The 23,077-nt window shown below is 48.7% G+C and overlaps 6 protein-coding genes across 6 annotated transcripts; 4 read left to right on the forward strand and 2 right to left on the reverse strand.

Annotated features, from left to right (window-relative positions):
- Positions 1-434: 434 nt before the first annotated feature.
- On the forward strand, positions 435-695 carry LACBIDRAFT_314398 (uncharacterized protein; the record flags this gene model as incomplete). The annotated part of the gene is made up of 1 exon (XM_001888908.1): positions 435-695. One exon carries the CDS (start codon positions 435-437, stop codon positions 693-695), a length of 261 nt encoding a protein of 86 aa, XP_001888943.1.
- A 953-nt stretch (positions 696-1,648) lies between these two features.
- On the forward strand, positions 1,649-2,254 carry LACBIDRAFT_314399 (uncharacterized protein; the record flags this gene model as incomplete). The annotated part of the gene is made up of 2 exons (XM_001888909.1): positions 1,649-1,667; positions 1,749-2,254. The coding sequence occupies 2 exons, from the start codon at positions 1,649-1,651 to the stop codon at positions 2,252-2,254; spliced, it is 525 nt and encodes a 174-aa protein (XP_001888944.1).
- Positions 2,255-7,749: 5,495 nt separating this feature from the next.
- LACBIDRAFT_314401 (uncharacterized protein) lies at positions 7,750-8,620 on the reverse strand (the record flags this gene model as incomplete). The annotated part of the gene is made up of 4 exons (XM_001888962.1): positions 7,750-7,934; positions 7,999-8,155; positions 8,203-8,324; positions 8,380-8,620. 4 exons carry the CDS (start codon positions 8,618-8,620, stop codon positions 7,750-7,752), a joined length of 705 nt encoding a protein of 234 aa, XP_001888997.1.
- Positions 8,621-11,153: 2,533 nt separating this feature from the next.
- On the reverse strand, positions 11,154-13,330 carry LACBIDRAFT_334214 (uncharacterized protein; the record flags this gene model as incomplete). Its single annotated transcript, XM_001888963.1, has 6 exons — positions 11,154-11,185; positions 11,424-11,436; positions 11,685-11,852; positions 11,979-12,144; positions 12,233-12,486; positions 12,818-13,330. 6 exons carry the CDS (start codon positions 13,328-13,330, stop codon positions 11,154-11,156), a joined length of 1,146 nt encoding a protein of 381 aa, XP_001888998.1.
- A 1,812-nt stretch (positions 13,331-15,142) lies between these two features.
- LACBIDRAFT_144731 (uncharacterized protein) lies at positions 15,143-16,417 on the forward strand (the record flags this gene model as incomplete). The annotated part of the gene is made up of 4 exons (XM_001888910.1): positions 15,143-15,537; positions 15,592-15,782; positions 15,830-15,969; positions 16,019-16,417. Coding segments are annotated over 4 exons (1,125 nt in total), but the record flags the coding sequence as incomplete, so codon positions are not given.
- Positions 16,418-21,663: 5,246 nt separating this feature from the next.
- Positions 21,664-23,069, forward strand: LACBIDRAFT_240638 (heterotrimeric G-protein alpha subunit, GPA1-like protein; the record flags this gene model as incomplete). The annotated part of the gene is made up of 7 exons (XM_001888911.1): positions 21,664-21,709; positions 21,771-21,865; positions 21,921-22,027; positions 22,083-22,554; positions 22,618-22,689; positions 22,742-22,949; positions 23,005-23,069. 7 exons carry the CDS (start codon positions 21,664-21,666, stop codon positions 23,067-23,069), a joined length of 1,065 nt encoding a protein of 354 aa, XP_001888946.1.
- Between the last annotated feature and the right edge of the window lie 8 nt (positions 23,070-23,077).

Genomic DNA, 23,077 nt, shown 5'->3' on the forward strand with positions numbered 1-23,077 from the left:
ATCTGCATGCTTGGCTTACAGGATGCAAACATTGCATTGGCATCTACCATGGACACTCTCTTAGCCTCTCCCCTCAGGCCTAGAAGAACTTGACACACTGATCTCTGCAACTTTTCAGTTCCTCTCATCAGTTCTTGCACCTGACGATGAAAGAATCTATGCCTTGCAAGTGGGCGTGGCAACTAATAGAAGGGGAGTCGATTAGTGTTGAGGGTTTCAATGGAGGTGGTGGTGAGGTTGCCCAAGGACGTGCAGTGTGCAGTGCAGAATGTAGGGCAGATGTGGCGGTTCACTAAATCCAAGGTGACACTGATGCAGACAAAGTGTCCGCAGAGGACAGCAGTGTCCTCACTCCCAACCACCCTGTTGAAGAATGAAATCGGTCACTCAAGTGAGCAAAAACTGGCCCCTCTTCAAATTAGCTACCCTCTCAGATGAAGATGCTCAGGCTGACGGCAGACAAACCTTTGAATCCACCACCTATTCATGCTTTCTTGCCCACTCCCAAACTCAGGCGATTCATCCTGCTGGGCTCTGGGCACAGACACTTCTTCTTCCCCCTCCTCACACACCACATACTCACTATCCATGCAGATGTTGTGTTGGCAGACAAACTTGTGCCACAGGGCATGCTAAACCTCATACTCAGCAAGATAGAACTCATTGCCGCAAAGAAGTTCCCTGGGAACAAATAAAAGCTGATGCATCTCGCTGTGGGAGGTGCATGGGGTTGTGCATCGTTTGTGTATGTTCTTTCTCTCTGGGTATTTGTCTTGTCTCGAACTTACTCCCACTATGAAGGTAAACCAAGTTGATTCCTTTTTCACGACCACTCCTCTGAAGAGGTACTTTTCTTCTGTGCACATGGGCTCAAGTCTCTCATTGTTTCAGGTGTCTCCTCTGCCTTGGCCAGGCCAACAGTGGTACCCCACTCATGCACTGCAGTGTAGCTGGGAGCATGATTGTGTGGGGAGGGGTGGGAGCAGGATACAGATGCCAGAGTATGAAAGGGGCAAGACATTGGTTATCTTGGTGGGTGTTACGAGGTTGCAGGGGGTTGTTTATGTGCTTTTGGGTGTTTCCTCACAACTGGGCCTACTCCTGCTCCTACAGCCAAGACTTCTACGTCTTCTACTACTACCACCACCACAGCAGCAGCAGCAGCCCCATACACCCCAAATTGCCATCCCAGTCACTATCATCACATGCATGTCAAGGCCCGATCAACACTTCACAAGGGGCACTTGGTCAAATGCCCTACAAGCTCTCGAGTGGACCACAGCACCCCGCAGGAGTATTTATTCTGGGATGAGCATCTTGGGGTTATAGGGTGATGGTGCAGCCGCGGAAGGGGTGTCGGATGAGGGAGAGGGTGATGAAGGGGCAGAGGGCCAAAAGTGGCAAGGTGGGGAGGGGTGGAGGGTGAGGAAGAGACCTCATGATGCATGGGCGGGGTTTGATATGGGGTGGCTTCAACGTGTTGTGAGTTAGTTGTACTTGAGCAAGTTTTCCTCGTGTTGTTCTGGAGTATTGATTTGGTGCTCATCTTTCAACTGCTCTGACAACTTTTTGTGGGGCTCCGAGACGAACAACTCAATTTTGTGTAGTTGGAGCTTCGACATGTCATTCTTGACTGACCATGCACTACATGCAATGTGTCGGTGTGGGCACGTCCAGGGGGAGAACACATGGAAAAAAAGAGCGCAGTGCATAGGGAAGAACCCGACACAGTAAAACGTGGCCTGTAGCAGATGAAGGCGTGGACGGACTAATAAGGGAGGTTAACACCAACAAAGGCAAGGTGAAGGCCCTGGCCCATGTTTTCTTCCCAAAGAAGCCGGACGTCTCAAGAGTACCAAGAAACTTCGACTACCCTGACCCGCTTCCAGCACTGCCACCCATCACCCCAGAACAGATTGAGCGCCAAATCAAAAGGCCATTGCCCTTCAAGGTGTGTGGCCCAGATGAAATCCCCAACATGGTCCTTCAGAAGTGCCCAGAGCAGCTGCTGGATCACCTGGTTCACTTGTTCAGGGGAGTATTCACTTTGAAAACTTACTTTCCAAGGTGGAGGGAGTTCACAATGGTGGTGCTGAGGAAGCCAGGCAAGCCAAACTATGAGGTGCCAAAGGCCTACCAACTGATAGCCCTTCTATGCACAATCCCAAAGGTGCTGACAGCAATAGTGGCAGAAGACATTGCCCATCTGGTGGAGATGAATGCCCTACTTCCAGACACTCACTTCGGAGGATGACCAAGTTGCACCACAACAGATGCCATCCACTACTTGGTGGACAAGGTCAAGATGGCTTGGGGTAAGAAGAAAGTCGGGCCCATAACCTGTTAACATACAGAACTGTAGTACAGGTAGTGTGAGTCTCAAGTAATAAGATATAAGTAAAGTAGCTCCCCTCAGAGTCAGACACAAGTGTAATGACAACTGAGGTGAGGGAAATAAAGTTTATAGGTTTATATACAAAATTTTGGTGGCTTGGAGTAAAGACTAGCAAATAGTGGAAGTATATATACAAGGGATAAAAAGAGAAAGTGATCAAAGGGTGCAAATAGCATGTATGTGTAAACAAGAGAGCTCACAAGGTGTCTCTTAGCTGCCCAAAGCCAGGCCATAGCCATGGCTTTTAGGCCAAGCTGGGCCTGCACATCACTATTTCACAATTCCTTCAAGATTACTGTACTATTTCATTCAATTCATCAGTAACATGTCACACAGCCTTCAAAATCGCCAAAATGTAACACTTGTAATGGGTAAATTTTACCTGTGTTGAAACTGTTTTATGGTAACAGTCTCAACATAGTAAAATTTTGCAGCCTGAGCCATACTGCCAAATTTTTGGCCTTGTCACAGCCAAATCCTGCAAGTGCTGAAACCAAAATTTTGGCTAGGTGGTAATGTGTCACAGACCCTGCGGAATTGGAGGAAATAGTACAGTAAGCACTCAGGAACTTGTGGTGCCCACACCATTGAAAATGCTTTCATTGTTCCTGACTTCCTGACAAGTCCAGGCTTGCCAGATGGTGGAGGGGGGAAGGGAGTGGGAGACATGGTTTAAAGATGAGAGTCATGTGTAGAGGATCCTGTAACCCTGGAACAGGAGCATCCACATAAAATATACATGTTGTGGTTTCAAGTAGAGTTGATTTGTTAAGAAGTACCAACATACAAAATGACAAACAAATGTAAATACAATGCAACTGTCATACAAGAAGTAGGTAAGTGATACCATGCTGCTATAACCCAATTATGCTGATGCAGGAGTTTTCAGCTGCAGCTGTGCAGCTTCCTCATATTTTCCTTGCTTTGAATGTGTTGCTGCAAGATTACTCATGCTGACTAAAGTAGCTGGATGTTCTGGCCCCAGTACTCTTTTACACAGATCCAGGACTTTCAGCTGCAGCTCCCCAGCCTCCTCATATTTTCCTTGATCTGAATATGTCATTGCAAGATTATTCATACTAGTCAAGGTATATGGATGTTCTGGTCCTAGTACTCTTTTATACAGATCCAGGACTTTCAGCTGCAGCTCCCCAGCCTCCTCATATTTTCCTTGCCTTGAATATGTTGCTGCAAGATTATTTATGCTGGTCAAGGTATCTGGATGTTCTGGCCCCAGTACTCTGGTACGCAGATCCAGGACTTTCAGCTGCAGCTCCCCAGCCTCCTCATATTTTCCTTGATTTGAATATGTCATTGCAAGATTATTCATGCTGGCCAAGGTATTTGGATGTTCTGGCCCCAGTACTCTTTTACGCAGATCCAGGACTTTCAGGTGCAGCTCCCCAGCCTCCTCATATTTTCCTTGATCTGAATATGTCATTCCAAAATTATTCATGCTTGTCAAGGTATCTGGATGTTCTGGTCCCTGTACTCTGTTACACTGATCCAAGACTTTCAGCTGCAGCTCCCCAGCCTCTTTATATTTTCCTTGACCTGAATATGTTGATGCAAGATTATTCATGCTGAGCAAGGTATCTGGATGTTCTGGCCCCAGTACTCTTTTACACAGATCCAGGACTTTCAGCTGCAGCTCCCCAGCCTCCTCATATTTTCCTTCATTTGAATATATTAATGCAAGATTATTCATGCTGATCAAGGTCTTTGGATGTTCTGGCCCCTGCTTCTTTATCCTCATTTCTACAATTTTATATCCAAAATACTCTGCATCTTTCCACATTCCATTTGCATGGAACACATAACCAAACTTAGAATATTCCTTATCATTAAACACTCTTTCAAAGCCATTTTCCTCCTGTGACTGGTAAATGGCTTTGATGTGTGGCACAAGAAGCCTGTTGAATGCAATGTTCTCAACTGTCCTCTCCTCCGTGATACAGTTCACAAGGATCAATTTTGACACTTGCATCATGCACTTCTCTTGAGATATTGACATTCTATCTCTACTCCATTTATGCACCAATGGATGAATAGCATAAATTCCTGGAGAGGTTGATTGCTGCTTGATCAAAGAAAATGACATGAGAACCCTAATTCCTTCATGAAAGAAGAATTGATTCCAAGACTGATCTTTTTCAAGCTGAAGCAATTCACTGATGCAGGTTTTAACTTTTCGTTCCAGTCTACCGTACTGTCCTTTGGAGAACTCCATAGCAGCTTTTTTACAGCAAGATGCAAAAACGTAGACACCTCTCCAAATTTCCCAGACTCCGCCTCGCTTTGTACAAACAACCGCTTTAGGAAATGAGCGGGTGTGAGTGACGCAAGCATTCTGTTCTCGCTCCACCAACCTCCACTTCGTGCATTCGCTAGCGTCTCATCTATGTCATTTCCTATCAACCCTCGTAACAATGAGATGCCATTTTTGTTCAACAGATATAAAGCAGTAGTTCCCTGACATATTTGAAGATGGGAAAAGAGAAATTATATAGAAGTACCATATTTGTAGGAGTATATATAATAAAATGGCGCGCCATGAAGTCACTATGACGCGTCGTCCGGCGGAGTTGCACCAAATGCGGTTGTTTGTACAAAGCGAGGCGGAGTCTGGGAAATTTGGAGAGGTGTCTACGTTTTTGCATCTTGCTGTAACGTTTGCGTTCTCTTTTTCCACTACCAGCAGTTGAAGTCGCGCATATAACCACCTCCAGTGTTCCTCACGCCGCCTGCCTCATTTTTGAAATCTTAGGACTATTGATATTGTACGCATATAGCCACCCCCGAAGTTCCCCAACCCACGGTGCGGGCTCCTTCTTTCTTTTCGTCTTGCAACGAGGGGAATCCTTATCATAGGGTCGGGACCATAACCTGCATTGCGGGAATTCGCGGCTCTCGAAGCTGACGCTTCACATTCTCCATTCTCGCAAAAGGCCGCCTGCGTTCAGTATGCGAGAAAGTCCAATGATGCGTCCAGGAACGCCAACTGGAGTTGATAGACTGGGACCAGCTCATTGATTGGTTTACGGGGCATACAGACATCGCATTGGCATTGTCACGGACACTCTCTTAGGCTCTCCCGCAGGCCTAGGGCATCTGCAGAAGAACTCGACACACCAGTCTCTGAACCTCTTCAGCGACTTCCTCTCATCGGTTCTTGCACCCGATGACGGTAAAACCTACGCCTTGCAAGTGGGGGTGACGACTAATAGAAGGGGTGTCGATTAACGTCGAGCATTACGAGGGAGGTGGTCGCGAGGTTGCTCAAGGACATGGGGTCTGGGGTGCAGAGCGTAGGGCGGAGGAAAAGGCTAACTAAACCCAAGGCCATGGACGACACCGATGCAGACGAAGTTTCCACAAAGGACGGTGATGTCCTCATTCCCAACCGCCCCGTCGAACAATTAACTCGACACCGCTTGAAACTGGTCGCTCAAGTGCGCCAATATGGGCTTCTATCCAAACTCGATACCCTACCCTCTCTGACGAAGAGATGCTCGGCCTGACTGCGGACAAGCCTCTGAACCCACCACCCATTCACACCCTCTCCCCCACTCCCAAACGTCCTGCTGGGCTCTGTGCACGAACACCCTGCCCTGCTCACCCTCCTCACACGCCAAAGACGCACTATTCACGCAGACCCTGCATAGGCGGACAAACTCTTCCCATGGGGTGTGCTAACTCTCATACCATACCTCGCCAGACAGAGCTCATCATCGTGAAGAAGTTCCCCGGGAATGCAGATGAAGCCAGGAAGAAATGATGCATATCGCTGTGCAATGCGCGCGGAAGGGGTTGTGCGTTATTCGCGTATGTTCTTTCTCTCTCTGAGTAGTTGTTTTGTTGCGAACTCACTCGCACTGTGAAGGTAAAACAAGGTGATCCGCTCTATCTACAACTGCCCCCCTCTCGAAGAGGCACTTTTCTTTCGTGCATGAGGGTTCAAGCCCCTCCTCGTTTCAAGTACCTCCTCCGCCTTGGCAGGGCGAACGTTCAGTTGCATCCCGGTCACGCGCCGCGGTGTAGTCGAGAGCGTTGTGTGCACTGGTGTGGAGAGGGAGGTACAGACGCCGGAGTATGAAAGGGGCAGGCAAGACATTGGCTATTTTGATGGGTGTTGCGAGGTTGCAGGGGGTTGTTCATGATGCGCTTTCGGGTGCTTCTTCGTTGACTTGGCCTTCTCCTGCTCCTACGTCCAAGACTTCTATGTCTTCTACTACCACCACTACCACAGCAGCAGCAACAGCAGCCCCATACAACTCGCCATCCCGATCACTATCATCACATGCGCGTCAATGCCCGATCAACGCGACACAAGCGCCACTTGGTCAACTACTCTACAAGCCCTCAAGGCGGGAGGACCAGAGCGCCCCCAGGAGTGAGGACTGTGGGATGGAGCATCTTGGGGTTGTGAGGTGACGGTGCAGCCGGGGAAGTGGTGTTGGATGAGGGAGATGGTGATGAAGAGGCAGTGGGCGAAAAACTGGTTAGGTGGGGAGGAGTGGAGGGTGAGGAAGAGACTTGATGAGGCATGGGCGGGGGTGGCTTGAACATGCTGTCAATTAGTTGTGCTTATGAGAGGGAGTTTTTTTCGTGCTGTTCTCGAGTATCGAAATGGTGCTCATCTTAGTACTATGAAGAAGAGGCCTTCTTCTAAACCTTATGGTCATTGGTCATCCTTGTGGACTCCAAGTGGACTCTCTGATTACTCCCGAAAAGCTTTAGCAAAAAATCAGCTTCACCTTCATCCTCGGACTCAACCATCGCTTGGGACTCTTTGGAACGTTTAGAGGCTCCATTGCCATTTCAATTGGTGGCTTAGAACGTGCCCTTTTTGCTGCTCGGGCGTTCGAGAGCCACGCTGCCAGGGTGTTCTTCGTCTCTCTCAACGACCTGGCCATAGATAAAGACCATTGGACGCACCCAACGTGACGAGCCTCACCATTCCGGGCCATAGCGCGCACCTCTCCTGAGCATGCTAGTGTCAGCTGAGTGTCCCAGCTCTCCCCCCCCGCCACTCGTTCTGCAATTGTTGCTGTCACTTGTATTCTGGCTATCATAGTCATCGTAACAATCGGAACTTTACTCGGCGATTCGCAAATCCTATAAAAGTGACACAAAGGCATAATTCAAGATGCGGCTATAGTGCTTGAGGGGCGCGAAACTATTGATCTAATAAAGCCAATCACTCGTAAAATACATGTTCCTTTGAAAACAGTAGACTTTGAGAACATACTTAGTAAGATGAACCAAAGCCTTTTGTAGATGAGGGCCTAGAGAGTTTTAAATGTCTGGCTGCATACTAACCAAAAGGGTAATCATTCCTACGGGGCCAAAATTTACGATAGCCACCCATCTTTCAGTAGCTCTTGGGCACTCGGTCGCAGTTTCGGATCTAACGTCAAGCATCTGCGCAAGAATGCAGCGGTGCCTAGAATCTCGCTCTCGTCAACGACTTTAAGTTCTCGCAAAGGGACTTCGAGGGTGGATGTTTCGAATTCGCTGATTTTGTGAAGAAGCGTGCCTAAGTGAAGAAAGTCATTAAACGTCGAGGAGAGTATGATCAGATCAAATGAAGTTACACTCACCTTTCTCATCAAAGTATTTGTCCCGATCCTCGCAATCTTTGAGGAATTCAAGTGGGAACGGCCCTAAAACCTCTACCATATATTGCAAATGGAGTTCATGCGAGTAATTATGAACGTCCTGGCCGAAAAGGGGCAAATTGGTGAGAAGCTCAAACACCTAGGATGCATTCAGTATCAGCGGAGCGATATAGGTAGCCAACGTACAAGGCAACCGACAGTCCAGATGTCGATGGCGGACGTCCAAGGATATCTGAGGGTGACTTCGGGGGCGCGGATTATAGATGGTTGACGAAAATACTCTCTCCCGGGTGCGTCGACGGGAGTGGCTGTTTATGTATCATCGGTAAGAGTGAGTGAAAGTAGAAGGCAAGATGTGCTCACCTTCGCTGTAATCCATCACTCGCACCGATATATCCTCAACAGATTCACAAAGGCTAAAATACGGTAGAGGCTGTGAACATGAAAAGACAAGGGGTAAATCCAATGATTTGAGTTCTAGGGGAGGGCCATAAATGAATACAGGCTCCGACTGAATGTATTCGCTGATTCGAGAAGCCCTTGGTTCAGGTATTGAAAGAAGGATGTTCTCGGATTTGAGATCTTCACATATGATCATCAGCATGGATAAGAATGTGTGCAGGCCAGACCCACCAGTGTGACCGCATTCACGATGAAGGTAGTCAAGAGCGAGAAGGACCTATTTTATGATGCGCTTCACAATGGGCAGGGCGAGCCGATCCTGCCCAGGCACTCGAAAGTTTGCGAGGCTCGAGCTCAACGGCTCCGTCGCGAAGCATATGTGACCGCCGGCCGCGCTCTTGGCAATAAAAAGACTTTGGAGAGTCAAGCAGTGATTGAACCCGGGGCTGAAGTTGGGGTTGGCAGTTTCGATCTTCCGGAATACCTCTCTCTCTGGTGACTGACCCCTGACAACTGTTACAGTGGCTTGCGACGTCAAGATTTTCAAGGCAACGAAGGCTCTTGTGGCCGCCGAGTGGTCGCTGTATTGATGTTTAGAAGACTAGTAGTAGTAAACGGATTTACCAGCAACTCACACCGCAAGCCACACGAGGAGTTAGCAGCCCAACCCAGCTAGCTTTATGATTGAAAAATGGTTGACAGAGGGAAGCTCAAACAAGCTAACTTTGCGGACGATCTGATACTGTCTTAGCCAACGGTCAACTGCAGCACTGGTGAAGTATCCAAAGCCCTCCTCGAAAGTCGAGAGCAGAGGTTCCTCCGGGGGCACCCATCGCGGCGGCGAGGAGCTTGGGATCGATTGTCTTGACTTCCTGTTCAAAGGTCGGTCGTTCTTTAGGCATGCTCTGTAGTGGTCGCCTGAAGAGCCTGGGTCTGGAGATCGAGAGTGCACGGCATGGGATATGTTGTTTGAGGAAAAGGTGCATCTCGGACTCTAATAGAGCAAGATTCCAGCTGCGAAACGCCCTTAGTAGTTAGCGTTGGCGGGTACTACATATCTGGCAGGATTTTGGTTTTCGACGAAGGGATTTCATCAAAAAAAAACTTACATCAAACATCTGTGTGTCCAATGTGTGTCCTCGTCAAGTGCTCGCGCTTTCCACACATCCAAGGGACAGTCGATGCGGTCAACGTCGCCAATTCCGCATCTCCCCGTAGCAAACTTGCTTCAGATTCCACTGAGCGGTTGGTTTAGTACCGAAGCTGATGCATGATGCTTCACATCCTTACATTCTCGCAAAAGGCGGCCTGCTTTCAGCATGCGAGAAAGTGTTGGAATAGTACACTCCGGCATTTACCAGTACATTCTCGCACTTGATTAATTAGTAATATCGGACTATTAACTTAGTAATCCCGAGTATGTAGATAACACTAGAACATGGTAGATACATAGTAATTAGGTATATAAGGACTGTAGAAACTTGTACATAATAGTAGTTGATCCTCTATTTCCAACAGGCTATGGGCCCCGGCCCCCCAGTAAAGAGACTCACCGCTTTTACTGCACTTGCGCACTTGCTGCCCTATCTTATCTCGCGGCTATTTATAGCATCATGTCAAGTGATCGAATAATTGCGACCATCACGAAGCTTAATAGCGAGAATTATCATGACTGGAAATTTGCAGTCAGTATAGTGCTTCGGCAGAAGGGATGTTGGAAGGTGACTTCAGGGGAAGAAGAAAAACCATCCACAAAGGAGGCAGAGAAATCATGGGAGACTAAAGCCGAGGAAGGATTCACGTTGATTGCGCTTACCGTCGAGCCGAGCCAATACACATACATACGCGACGCTAAAAATGGACCAGAAGCGTGGAAAGCGCTGAAGGATATTTACGAGAAGAACAGTCGATCCATGCGCATTAACCTTAAACGGCAATTCTATGGATTTGAGCATGACACGAGCGCATCAATTTCTGCTTATGTCAACGGCATCACAGATCTGGCAAGAAAACTCAATGCCATCGGAGTATCACTCTCAGATCAAGACATTACAGATGTCCTTATATTTAATTTGGACAATGAATACTCAAGCATAGCTACATCACTTATCGCATCAAAGGAAGAATTAAAAACCACTGATGTTAAAAGTGCATTGCTCGAGGAGGAACGACGAAAAGGAGGGCCAGGCACAGAGATTGCCCTATATAGTAATGGCATCAATAATGATGGAAAGGGACCAGGTGGGCGCAGAGGCCCAAATCGGGATCGCCGTGAAGGATTAATTGATAATCGCACATGCTATCGCTGTGGACGCACCGGACATATCTCACGACATTGCAAAGCCGTCAAAACAGCTGATGGAAAAGATATCAATGATTCACCGACAAAAGAAACATCACAATTTGCAATTACATCGCTGGGTGATGCATGTTATTGAAGGAATTATGGAATTTCCCAGGCTATCAGCAAGTAAGCAGTTGAGGAGGAGCTCCTGCCGAAATGGGGGAAAATATATTTTGGGATGCCTATCAGGCAAAAGACTGCAGATCTAAGGAATGATCTACAGATATTCTGGTGCTGATGCTACGTGACCAGCACAGACATGAGGGAAATATTTTTAGGATTTATTTTGAAAGCTCTTCGGAAATGCCGAATTGAGGAGGAGTGTTGGAATAGTACACTCCGGCATTTACCAGTACATTCTCGCACTTGATTAATTAGTAATATCGGACTATTAACTTAGTAATCCCGAGTATGTAGATAACACTAGAACATGGTAGATACATAGTAATTAGGTATATAAGGACTGTAGAAACTTGTACATAATAGTAGTTGATCCTCTATTTCCAACAGAAAGTTCAATGGCGCGTCGGGGAATACGAACAGGGATGGGAGACACTCCTAGGTTCTCCCCTCAGGCCTAGGCCATTTGCAGAAGAACTCGACACACCGATCTCTGCAACTTTCCATTCACTTCCTCTCGTCAAGCTTGAAATCTACGCACTTGGAAGTGGCGACTAATAGAAGGGGAGTCGATTAGGGTTGAGGATTACAAGGGAGGTGGTGGCGAGGTTGCCCAACTTGAAGGACGTGGGGCCTGCGATGCAGAGCGTAGGGCGGATGAAAAGGCTAACTCAATACACGACACTGGTGCAGACGAAGTTTCCACAGAGGACAGTGATGTCCTCACCCACTCCCAAACGTCCTGCTGGGCTCTGCGCGAACAACCCGCCCTGCTCACCCTCCTCACACACCAGATACTCACTATCCACATGGACCTCGTGTTAGCGGACAAACTCGTATCCGCAGGGTGTGCTAGAGCAAGGCAGAACCCATCATCGCGAAGAAGTTCTCCGGGAATGCAGATAGTTGAAGCCGGGAAGGAGTGATGCATCTCTCTGGGGAAGGCATCGTTCACGTATGCTCTTTCTCTCTGTATTTGTCTTTTCACGAACTTACTTCCATTTAAAACAAGGCCATCCCTCTATATACGACCACTCCTCTCAAGAGTCACTTTCCTTTCGTGATGAGGGTTCGAACCCCTCCTCAAATCAGGTACCTCCTCGGTCGGGCCAACGTTCAGTTGTAGCCCGCTCAAGCACTGCGGTGTAGCCGAGAGCGTGGTTGTGCGCACTGGTGTGGGGAGGGAGGTACATATGCCGGGGTTGTTGGTGCGCTTTTGAGTGTTTCCAGGGTCACTCCTGCTTCTACATCTTCTACCACCACTACGACCACAGTAGCAGCAGCAACCCCATACACCCCAACTGACTATTCCAATCACTATCATCAAACGCGCGTCAATGCCCCACCAACGCGTTACAAGCGGCATCCCACAAGCCCTCAAGACGGGAGGACCAGAGCGCTCCCAGGAGTGACCACTGCGGGAGGGAGCGTCTTGGGGTTCTGGGGTGACGGTGCAGCCGGCGAAGAGATGTTGGATGAGGGAAAGGGTGATGAAGGGGCAGAGAAAAAGTGTTAGGTGGGGCGGGGTGGAGGGTGGCCGGTGTTTGATAGGGGGTGGCTTGACCGGTGCGAGTCAGTTGTTTGAGAGCGAATTTCAAGTTGTTCTGGAGTATTTGGTGCTCATCTTAGTCTTTTTACAGAAGAGACCTTGAAGTACCTTCTTCTAAACCTTATGGTCATCCCTGTGGTCTCTTTGATTGCTCGCGAAAAGCTTCTGCGAAAAATCATCTTCACCTCCATCCTCGGACTTAACCATCGAAGTTAGGACTTTTTGGAACGTTTAGAGGCTCCATGGCCATTGCAATTGGTGGCTTTGGCCTTCCTTGTGGATTCCTTCCTCTCTTTCTTTCTTTGCCAGATGCAGAAGCATCGTCCGTCGTGTTTCCTCTTCTTCGCTTGTTTCTTGCCTAGTAAATCAAGGGATCAGGATGTCACCGACGTCGATAAAAGATAACGCAACTCTGCAGCCCCTTCATCTTTTCCATCCTCCGTCTCTACAAGCTGTTCCACCTCAGCGTTTTCCTCCATCCCTGCTGTATGCTGGATCATAGCCTCTTTCTCCGCGAGCCACGTTGCAGGGTCCAGAGCAATACAATACCATTGACGACTTTTTGTGGGGCTCCGAGACGAACGACTCGATTTCGTGGTTGGAGTCTCGACATGTCTTCCTCGACTGACCATGCACTGCATGCAACGTGTCAGTGTGGGCACGTTCGGGGGGAAAAGGCAAGACAAAAAAGGACGCAGTAGTCCGTGACTCAGAGGGAAGAATTCGACGCAGTAGAACGTGGCCTTCTTGCTGCTGGGGCGTTCGAGAGCCACGCTGGGGTGGACGCCGTCTGGGATCACCGTAACATTCGGAACTCTACTGGGCGCTCCGCGAATCCCATAAAATGACGCAAAGGCATAACTCAAGTTGCGGCTACTGCACAACCATTTACCAATCATTCATGAAACTGCCTTTAAAAGCAGTGAACTTTGAGAACGTACTCAGTACGATGAGGGTCCAGAGTGTTTCAAATGTCTCTCTGGATAGCATAATATTAGTAGGCATTAATGGGGTAGTGGTAACCTGGGTCGTTGCCAGATTCAGAGCAAGTCTTCAATTGTTTCGACCCGCCGGGGGTTCGATTCCCTCTTAATGCAGGCGTTCTTGTTCAGCGTTTATTTTGATGTCTGATCCTGGTCCTTTAATCTTTATCTAACTAAAATGCAGAGGAGGGCAAGACCGTGAGGACAAGGTTGCTCTTGTCGTCAGGTGACGTGATGTAATCTTTTCTCTCACTCTTCAACCCAGCAATCTCCACCTCAACAAAACCGAAAAACAATATCACTCGAAAAGGGTAACAAATATGGATATGATGCAGCAATTGTTCCACAACAGAAGAAGGCATCCGTAGCGCCGTAAGTGAATCGCCCCCATCTTTCAAACCTTTACCGTCTTTCATGCAACGACGATATCTTTCATCCAACCCTATATAGATCGGGAAGAGCCGTCAATTTTCCATCTCATCCACGACAAGGGAAGGTACTACTTCGGTGAAAACCATTTCGGCAATCAGCAAACCTTCAATCTCCAACCGCCTGGCCTCAATGGCCGGATTGTGACCACAAACGGCATTACTTTCCCAGTGGATTCCAAACGTACTCCCTACGGGCCTACCTCTAGGCTGTAACCGAAACACACATCCCATCATTATCTGTCGCCTTACCCATTCAGCCCCCCATCAGCGTATAACAACCTTCCATACAACCCACTGGGTGAATCTTATCAGATCTACTTGCCCGGACAGCAACCCCGTCGTGTCGTAATAAAAACTCGAGGAAAGCCAACGCTGTAACGTCCGCGAACCTGGAGGGCCAATAACCTGAGGCCATCGAATAAACAAATTTCAAAATAGCTTGGCGAGTGAATCGCAGCAGCCGCTGTTGCTTGTATGTGTTCCTTGTCGGCTCACCGTCCTCCTTGATTGACAAGAAAACGCGGTATTCCGGACGAAATTCGGTCATGAGTGAACCCTTGCCTTAGGTATCCGGGCTCGAAAAATGCTGTTTATCTGCGCGACCTGCGTCAGCCTTTTCCCTACCCCACGCCCCTCCTCTTGACTACTTACCCACCGATGTGGGCATTGCAATATTTTCGGCTTCGGAAAGTCCACTTTGATTGCCAAATTTTACCACGGCACTTGAAGCTTGTGGTATTTAGCAGGAGGCCGATCAACGGTTAGGAATTTCCGACATTTTGCCTCAGCAAAACGGAATAGACCTTATATCATCACAAATCGTAATGCTAAGAGCCCGAATACCGAAAAACGTTCACGATCTTCACCAGCAGAATCGCCTCAAATTCATGTTCTTCCGAGTTGTATTCTGCCGTTTCCCATCTCGATAACAGGTCAGCCTTCTTAGTATCCCGACGACAACCCCTGCGGGTGACTTGACGCTGCGTTTGAAGGCTTGAGACGGCCTCTCTTCGATTGACCTCATATTTTTCTTTTGAGCCGAGGTCGTGCTCAAGACACGTACGGCATCCTACTTATGTGGTTATTCAACCCGGCTGGTCGCAACTCTCCATGGGCTCGATGTTTTTCCATGACCTTCCTGAGCCCTTGGACAATGTACTCAAGCTCCACGTCCGCACAAATTCTTTCAGACGCGCAGATAAATCTAATCAGCGGGAGACTAGCCGGTGGGGCTAATTTGAGGTATATCTATGAAATTTTTATCATTCCAACCAGCTATCATTAATGAAAACATCCCAGCTGGGAACTTGGCACCCGTTCACAAGCCATTGTAGAGCTGAATGCAACCACCTACTCTGTGTTCTCCAATACCTCTCTCCCTCCACCCACATCTGTCGAACAGACCCTTGTTGACCCCATGTCACCCTTTTTCGCCATCGCACGATCAATCGTTCAAGGTCGAGCACAATCAAACAACGACACGGTCGGTCCACAGCCTCTGATACAAGACGGCAGTGCGGCTGATCCAGCTTCGATCGGCGTGAGCGTTTTGTTGGCGAACTGGACGGGCCAGGACGGTGGCCAGCTCGATTACAGTGGTGCAGCGAAGGATCAGCTGGACTTTCTGCTCCAGAAGGTACCACGAACGAGTGACGGCGCCATCTCCCACCGTGTGTCTACGGTCCAGCTGTGGTGCGTGATTATGACGTTGATGATTACCCTATTTGCTTAACTGCTTGACCGTAGGAGTGACTTTGTGTACATGGTGCCCCCCTTTCTCGCTTATTACGGTGTTATTACGCAGAATCGGACACTCCTCGAGGAGTCATATACCCAGATAAAGCTCTATCGCAGTTATCTCCGCGATCCGACCGCCAACATGTGGAAGCACGTACTGCCTGGCACCAGCGGCAACGACGATGGGTATTGGTCCACAGGTGAGGATGTCGCTGACAAGAAAAAGTTCAAGCTAACCCACCTGTAGGAAACGGATGGGCAGCGGCCGGAATGCTCCGTGTTCTTGCCACCATTCGCCAATCGGAATATGCAAATACAATGAAAAGCGAACAAAACGATCTGATTACCTGGGTGGGCGAGATTCACAGCGGAATTTACGCGACGCTCGTTAGTATCTTCCCCGGCTAATTTTCATACCTTCTAACACACGATGAAGGACTCTACGAACATCTTCACAAACTACGCAAACCAATCAGCAACAGCTCCAGGGAATTTTTACGATGCGTCTTCTACTGCGATCATCTCAAGCACAGTCTACCGCCTCGCCGTTATCGCGAACGATCACTCTCATATTCCCGCGGCAGAGCAATCTCGGAAAACACTTTCCAACTCTACGGGCACCGACACAAATACCCTGGCAAACTCTACCCATTTCACCGCCGACGGGTGGTTGCTCCCTGTGGTTAATCCCCTCTCATATCGCCAACAAGGGAGCGAAAGCCCAGAAGCCCAGGCTTTCGTCATCGAGATGCATGCTGCGTGGAAGGATTGGGTAGCGGCTGGTTCTAAGGGGGCTAATGAGGCTGGTTCCAAGGGGGGTTCTAAGGGGGTTAGTGCAGCTGGGATTGTGCAGCCATTTGTGATGCGGGGGTGTCTGGCGATAGCTGGATTGATAGTGGGGCTGGTGGGGTATGATGGGTTCCCAATTGCCAGTGATTGATGATGAACTTTTGGTATGTACCTTACCGTTTTTTATATTGTGGATCTGCGCACTCATCCATAAACATGTTTGTAGATAATTGTTAGAACATGGCCAAAACATGGCGTCCTCTAGCATCTGACATTCTGTATTTTTATGCTTAAGACACTATCTGGAGCTACTATCGAGGTTTTCTCGATCACGGAAACACCAAATTCGGTGTCATTCCCGATTATTGGTGAATCCGCAATTGAGAAATGCTTTTTTAAGGAAAATACGGGAGGTGTGTTTGCGGTTTCCATGTTCGGGATGTGGATTGCTCGATTGGGGTCGCCTCACTTTAACAGATGGAGGGTCGTCGCCGTGTATGCAACCTGCAAAAGACCTCGTTCAGGAGGTCAGGGATGCGAAAGCAAGTCAGTAATCTCAAGAGGGGAGGATGAGAGGGGGATTGGGGAAATCGGAACGATAATTTGAATCGAAGATGGGGGGACAGAGCCGATGCATAAATGAGAGAGCAGATGGTAATTGTAGTTTTGTAGAAGTTTGAAATGTTCGGTAAGGATTGGTAGTACGTCGTACAATTCCCCGTGGGCCATATCCTAGCCACCAGGTTGATACACGCAAAATGCCAGTGTGAAGCAAGGCGAGACCGGAGACGGGCACTGGAACGCGTCGATTGAGATCATGACTGAGGGGATTGAGGTGATGGTGTAGGCCTAGGGCCAGGAACCAGAGCCAGAGATCGTCCAAACAGGTCAAAACAAGGTCAAAACCTGTCAGGTTGACAGGAACAGTTACTGAAGTCGCGTAATCAATTAATCAGGCGTAATCAAGGCGTTTTCTCTTGGCTTGACACAAAAAAGCCCCAAGCTTGGCCAAATCTTTGGCTTCTCTTCTTTCGTTCAAGCCCGATTGATGCTATGTCTCTCATCGCCCTCGTTCTCTCTTTCTTGCGGCGAAACACAACAGGTGGTCCTTTAAATGAACGTAGTCCCTATGAGGCCAACACTTCAAGGCTTGGGCCACGTCTTCGAACGCACATACGATCTTGGCTTCACCTGCTTTGGTGGCCCACCAGTCCATTTCCACATTTTCCACCGAAGATTCGTCGATGGTTTAGGTAAAACTCCGTGGATCGATGAGCAAACTGTGAAGTTCAAATTAAATATCACAAATCAGCTTTTCACTGACAACTAGCCATTTTTTAGTATCAGGAACTCTTCGCCGTAATGCAAGCTTTACCTGGTCCCGCCTCCGCTAAAATGCTTTTCGCCATTGCTCAATTACACGCAGGGATCATACCCGGTTGCTTCGTCCTTCTTCTCTGGTCCCTCCCCAGAGCCATCGCAATGTACGGACTCTCCCTCGGTGTTCAGAGGATCAATGATACACTACCAGATCCAGTGTATGTGTTCCTATCCGGTATAAACACGGCCATTGTCGGAATCATCGCCCTCTCCGCTGTTTAGCTAGCTAGGAAGGCAATCACAGACAAGGTTACAAGGATTTTGGTCTTTCTTGGAGGGTGTGCGGCGCTTTGTTACAATGCCATATGGTATCTCCCACTGCTTATTGTTATGGGCGGGCTCGTGACGGTAATATGGGATTGCGTTTTGCAGCCATGGCTCAGGAAGTTGCAGGTTCGGCGGTGCAGGACGTCGGATGCTCCCGAGGCGACATCGGAAATTGAAATGGCTCCCTCATCTAAGGTCATTCCAGAACGCCCAGATGGGCCACACCGCAGGCAACATGTACCAACAACGACGGATGTCATCGCTACTTTCGCAAACTTAAATAATCAAGTTCACCTGCCCTCTTCTAACCAACCCCCCCCTCATACCATCTCCGTTAAATTAGGGATATCGATCATCCTTTTTTCTTCGCTGTCGTCACGGTATTACGGGGAGTCTTACATCATGTCCCTATCCTCCTCTCGCTATTCAACAGCATGTTTCTAGCGGGCACGATCATTTTTGGTGGCGGGCCAGTGGTGATTCCGCTCCTTCGAGATTATGTCGTGCAGCCGGGGTCTCACCGCGCGATGTCTTGCTTGGGCTTGCGATCATTCAGACCATGCCTGGGCCCAACTTCAATTTCGCTGTCTACCTAGGTGCAATGACTGTCGCTGGCCCCGCCTCTCCTTATTCCATTCCAACCGTGATCGGTGCGATCCTCGCCAGCTTGGGCATCTTTGCCCCAGGGCTTTGGATCTCGGTTGGCTTCCAGAGTATCTGGAGGTCTTTGCGAAAACGTAGAGAAGTAACATGTCTTCTGCGGGGCATTAACGCTACCGCAGTGGGTCTCATCTTTACGGCCGTCTACCGCATTTGGGAAGTTGGGTATCTTACTGCCCAGGACAGCAAAGGTATCAGCTTAGGACAAGACCCGTGGTGGCTAGTGGTGGCTGCTTGCACATTTTCCTCTGTCAAATGGTTCTCCGTCCCGCCTCCCATGGCTATATTAGCCGGGGGCGTCGCAGGTTTTGGCTGGTGGGGTGCAGTGAAGCGCTAGTGTTGTCGGAAGGTATCTCCTCAATAATTGAACCTATATCTCTCCTTTGTGCGCAAGCGCGAGTCAAACCTGGTGACGTGGACGGAAATTGGAAAGACATTGCAAAGCATTGTACGGGCAGGGTTTCTATTGTTACTTGGAAGAACGATCGCCGTCGTTAGTTACTATCAGAGGCGCTGATGAGGTTGACATGTCGTATAAGCTAGTGGGCTTTTCAAATACAAAGGCGTTCAAATATACGACTGGAAAAATGGATTGACGGTGTTGCGAGGAGACGAGTCTGCCTGTCTCCTGGAATGACCGTTGGATGGGATTTTCGGATACAAAGGCCGGCTTAAAAAATTTAAATTCCTTGAGACGGCGCTGTCTGGTGGAGAAATGACTTCGAGAACGGAATAGACATCCAAATGCCGAGATCTGACATACGACATAAGTACTTACGAGAGACCCTCGATAAAAAGGGACATTAATACTTGAGATCTGTGGCATGTGCCATGCGGCGTGCTCAAGTTTGATAGATAGCGTCCTTGAACGCTGACACTGACGCTGACATTGACATTTCATCAACACTTAATGTCTTGATGAGAAAAGGACATCGGCTCCGACGTTGAACGTTGATATAAAGCCGTAGCCTGGCCTGCACGAGGTGCAGGCGTGCGTCCCTTGTCATCATCTTGCGAATGTACCACGTCGGAGGCGAGACCATCTCAAAAACGACGCAGGGCCAGCCGAGGAGGAAAGGTTCGTTTACATCTTCGGGGCAATAACGCCAAACGCTGCCGGTCGGACGCGGAACAAGCGTTTCCTAACCTATCAAACACACCATCTAGGTAGCGAACAACATCAGCAGAGGAAAGAACCCCACGAAACTTCATTCCAACTTACCTCTATACTTTGGGACGGGGTAGCCTTAGACGGTTCCATTTTAGCTGGATGATCTGGGAAAAGTAAGCTCAAACTTTCAAAGCCTCTTTGATGTTAACGTTGTCAGCGCTGAGGGCTGCTGACATTCCAGCCCGAGACTCGGAAAGCAAGGCGACACACAGGGGCAGCCGAGGAGAATTGCCATTCAATTGACTTGGGGGCGTACTTAGTAGCCATCTGGACTTGTCAATACTATGTCCGGAAAGTCAGTTAAAGATGAGCTCGAATATTCAATTGATACTCAGTGCCAGTCGGGAGTGAGAGGTATGCGCTGAGCGCTGAGATTGCCAACCGTGATATATCCTCCACCTTCGGGATACAATAAATGGACCATCGGGTAGGGTACAGCGTCAAGGGATACCTTCCAGCCTGTAATACAAAAACGGTACATATCAGCTTCCGGGCGTCAGGACTCAGTGATTATAATCACTCACCAACAACCTACATTCAACACATCACCGTCGGGGCATGATGGATCCGGAATATTAATGCTATGCCCAGCCTTGCAATAGTCGATCTCCCTCATATATCAACACGGGATTCCCTGAGTTTGAAATACCACTGGAGGGATGATTACAGGCCTGAGGACATGGATGGGATGCGAGTAAGTATTGAAGCCTGAAGGGGACCGGTGATTCCATTCTCTTACATTCAACAAATTTACAACTTGAGGTTGAAACCCTGTCACTTGAACTTGAAAGTCGGGGGTGTAAGGCAACGCGGTGCGGCGCCCGCTTGCAAAAATAAACCAGGTTCGGACGGCGGTGACTACCGATGGTCATGGAGGCCGCACAACTTTAACGTTTCCTGAATTCGACCCTACGCGGCTACGCCAAAACTCGCAAAGGGCGGCACCGACATGAGCTATGTATTATATGGTTCGTAATTGGGTTGATAGGCCTGAGCTCTCTCCGGGGATCGTAGACCATTGTCGGGATATTACTGGCGGAGAGACGTCGGCTTATTTTATCAGTGGTTGAATCAGCTTGAATGGAGGAGATACACATATAATTCAGTAAGAACGTACCTGGTTACCCCGTGGGGACTTAAGGGTTTGGAGCTTGGAATATGATAGGTAAAAGTCAACCTGGAATGGAGGATCAGCGCCAAGTGTTTAGGTGGTACAGCACCCTACAGCACCTGGACAACATGGTTGACGCCCTCATGGGACATGCACATCATAAGTTAACCTACCTACGTCAATTGACCTCCATCAGGCCTCGTCCCGCATGATCATCTCGACAAAACTCGACTCGAGAATAAGCGTTCAAAGGAGGCGCGCCTTGGCTGTACCAGGGTAGATGTTTCACCTAAATCCAAAAGGTACCAAAAATGGGTACTGTGATACGGATTTGGTCCTTTGTTCAGTGAAGATAGACCGAAATAGGGAATAGAAGCGATCGAGCTGAATTGGAACAATGACTTTTGCCAACGGCTTTTTCGAATATAGCACAAGGGAGACATGACGATGAAAGAAAGCCTTATGGAGCCCATTCCTTGAACATGTACCCAAAGTTGAAGAAAGGGGTGGAAGGAGAGGGTTGATTGCATAATATTGATGTATCTGATGATCTTTTTTTTTATAGCCGAAAGGGGAAGGCGGGTTGTCACTGTCATTCATCGCTTCCTGCCCTTTTGACAGCTTACTTACTCACCTCTTACTACTTCCTTCCTCTCTTCGTCGCCTCCCTTCCCCTTCACTCTTTTATCTTTTCATCTCTGCTATGGGCTGTGTACAATCATCAGGCGTCGACGATGAGGCCAAGGCCCGTAAGTGGCTGCCCCTTTCATTTGGAGGGAGGATTGCGGGTGATTGACGTGCTGTGGACAGGCAACGACGAAATTGAGAGCCAGTTGAAGCGGGACCGTATGATGGCGAAGAACGAGATCAAGATGCTGTTGCTTGGGGCTGGTGAATCTGGCAAGGTCTGTCTATCCATCTATCTGTTTCTCCTGATAGCCAACCAACACAACAATACAGTCAACGGTGTTGAAGCAAATGAAGCTCATCCACCACGGCGGGTACAACGACTCCGAAAGGGACTCGTACAAGGAAATCATCTTTTCAAACACCATCCAATCCATGCGGTACGTTTTCCCTTGTCTTCTTGTGTGTGTGTGTAGGCTAACATCGAACACAAAGTGCAATCCTCGAAGCCCTCCCACAACTCGACCTAACCCTCGCACCGCAAAACGACGCCCGCCGCGCAACCATCATGGCCCTCCCCATGCAAATCGAAGCCGACATCCTCCCGCGGGACGTCGTCGACGCCGTCCGTTCCCTCTGGCGCGACCCAGGCGTCAAAGACGCCGTGCGCCGTTCCCGGGAGTTCCAGTTGAACGATTCAGCGGTGTACTACTTCAACTCGATCGATCGGATGGCTGCGACGAATTATATCCCTACCGACCAGGATATTTTAAGGAGCAGGGTGAAGACGACGGGGATTACGGAGACGACGTTTAAAGTTGGGGAATTGACGTATAAATTGTTTGATGTGGGTGGACAGAGGAGTGAGAGGAAGAAGTGGATACATTGTTTTGAGAATGTGACGGCGTTGGTGTTTTTGGTTAGTTTGAGTGAGTATGATCAGATGTTGTATGAGGATGAGAGTGTGGTATGTTCCTTTTTCTTCTTCTTTTTTCTCTTCTTACCGCTCACCAACCATGTTTTTTGACAGAACCGTATGCAAGAAGCGCTCACCCTCTTCGACTCGATATGCAACTCGCGTTGGTTCGTCAAAACATCAATCGTACGTCTCCTCTCCCCTCTCCCTCCCTCTTCCCACTAACCCCCCTCCCAAGATCCTATTCCTCAACAAAATCGATCTCTTCGCCGAAAAACTCCCCCGCTCACCGTTAGGGGATTACTTCCCAGACTATGCAGGCGGCGACAACTACGACGCGGCGTGCGATTACCTCTTGCACCGTTTCGTTTCCCTTAATCAGAGCGCGGCGACGAAGCAGATTTATGCGCATTATACGTGTGCGACGGATACGCAGCAGATCAAGTGTACGTTTCCCCCTTTTTCTTGAGAGTTTTGACTGATGCGGAATTGGATGAATAGTTGTGTTGAGTGCGATTCAAGATATATTACTTCAGCTCCATTTACGGGAATGTGGGCTGCTGTAAACCTTCGC

The sequence above is a fragment of the Laccaria bicolor genome, genomic scaffold (genome assembly GCF_000143565.1).
Source record: "Laccaria bicolor S238N-H82 LACBIscaffold_60 genomic scaffold, whole genome shotgun sequence".
Lineage (NCBI taxonomy): Eukaryota > Fungi > Basidiomycota > Agaricomycetes > Agaricales > Hydnangiaceae > Laccaria > Laccaria bicolor.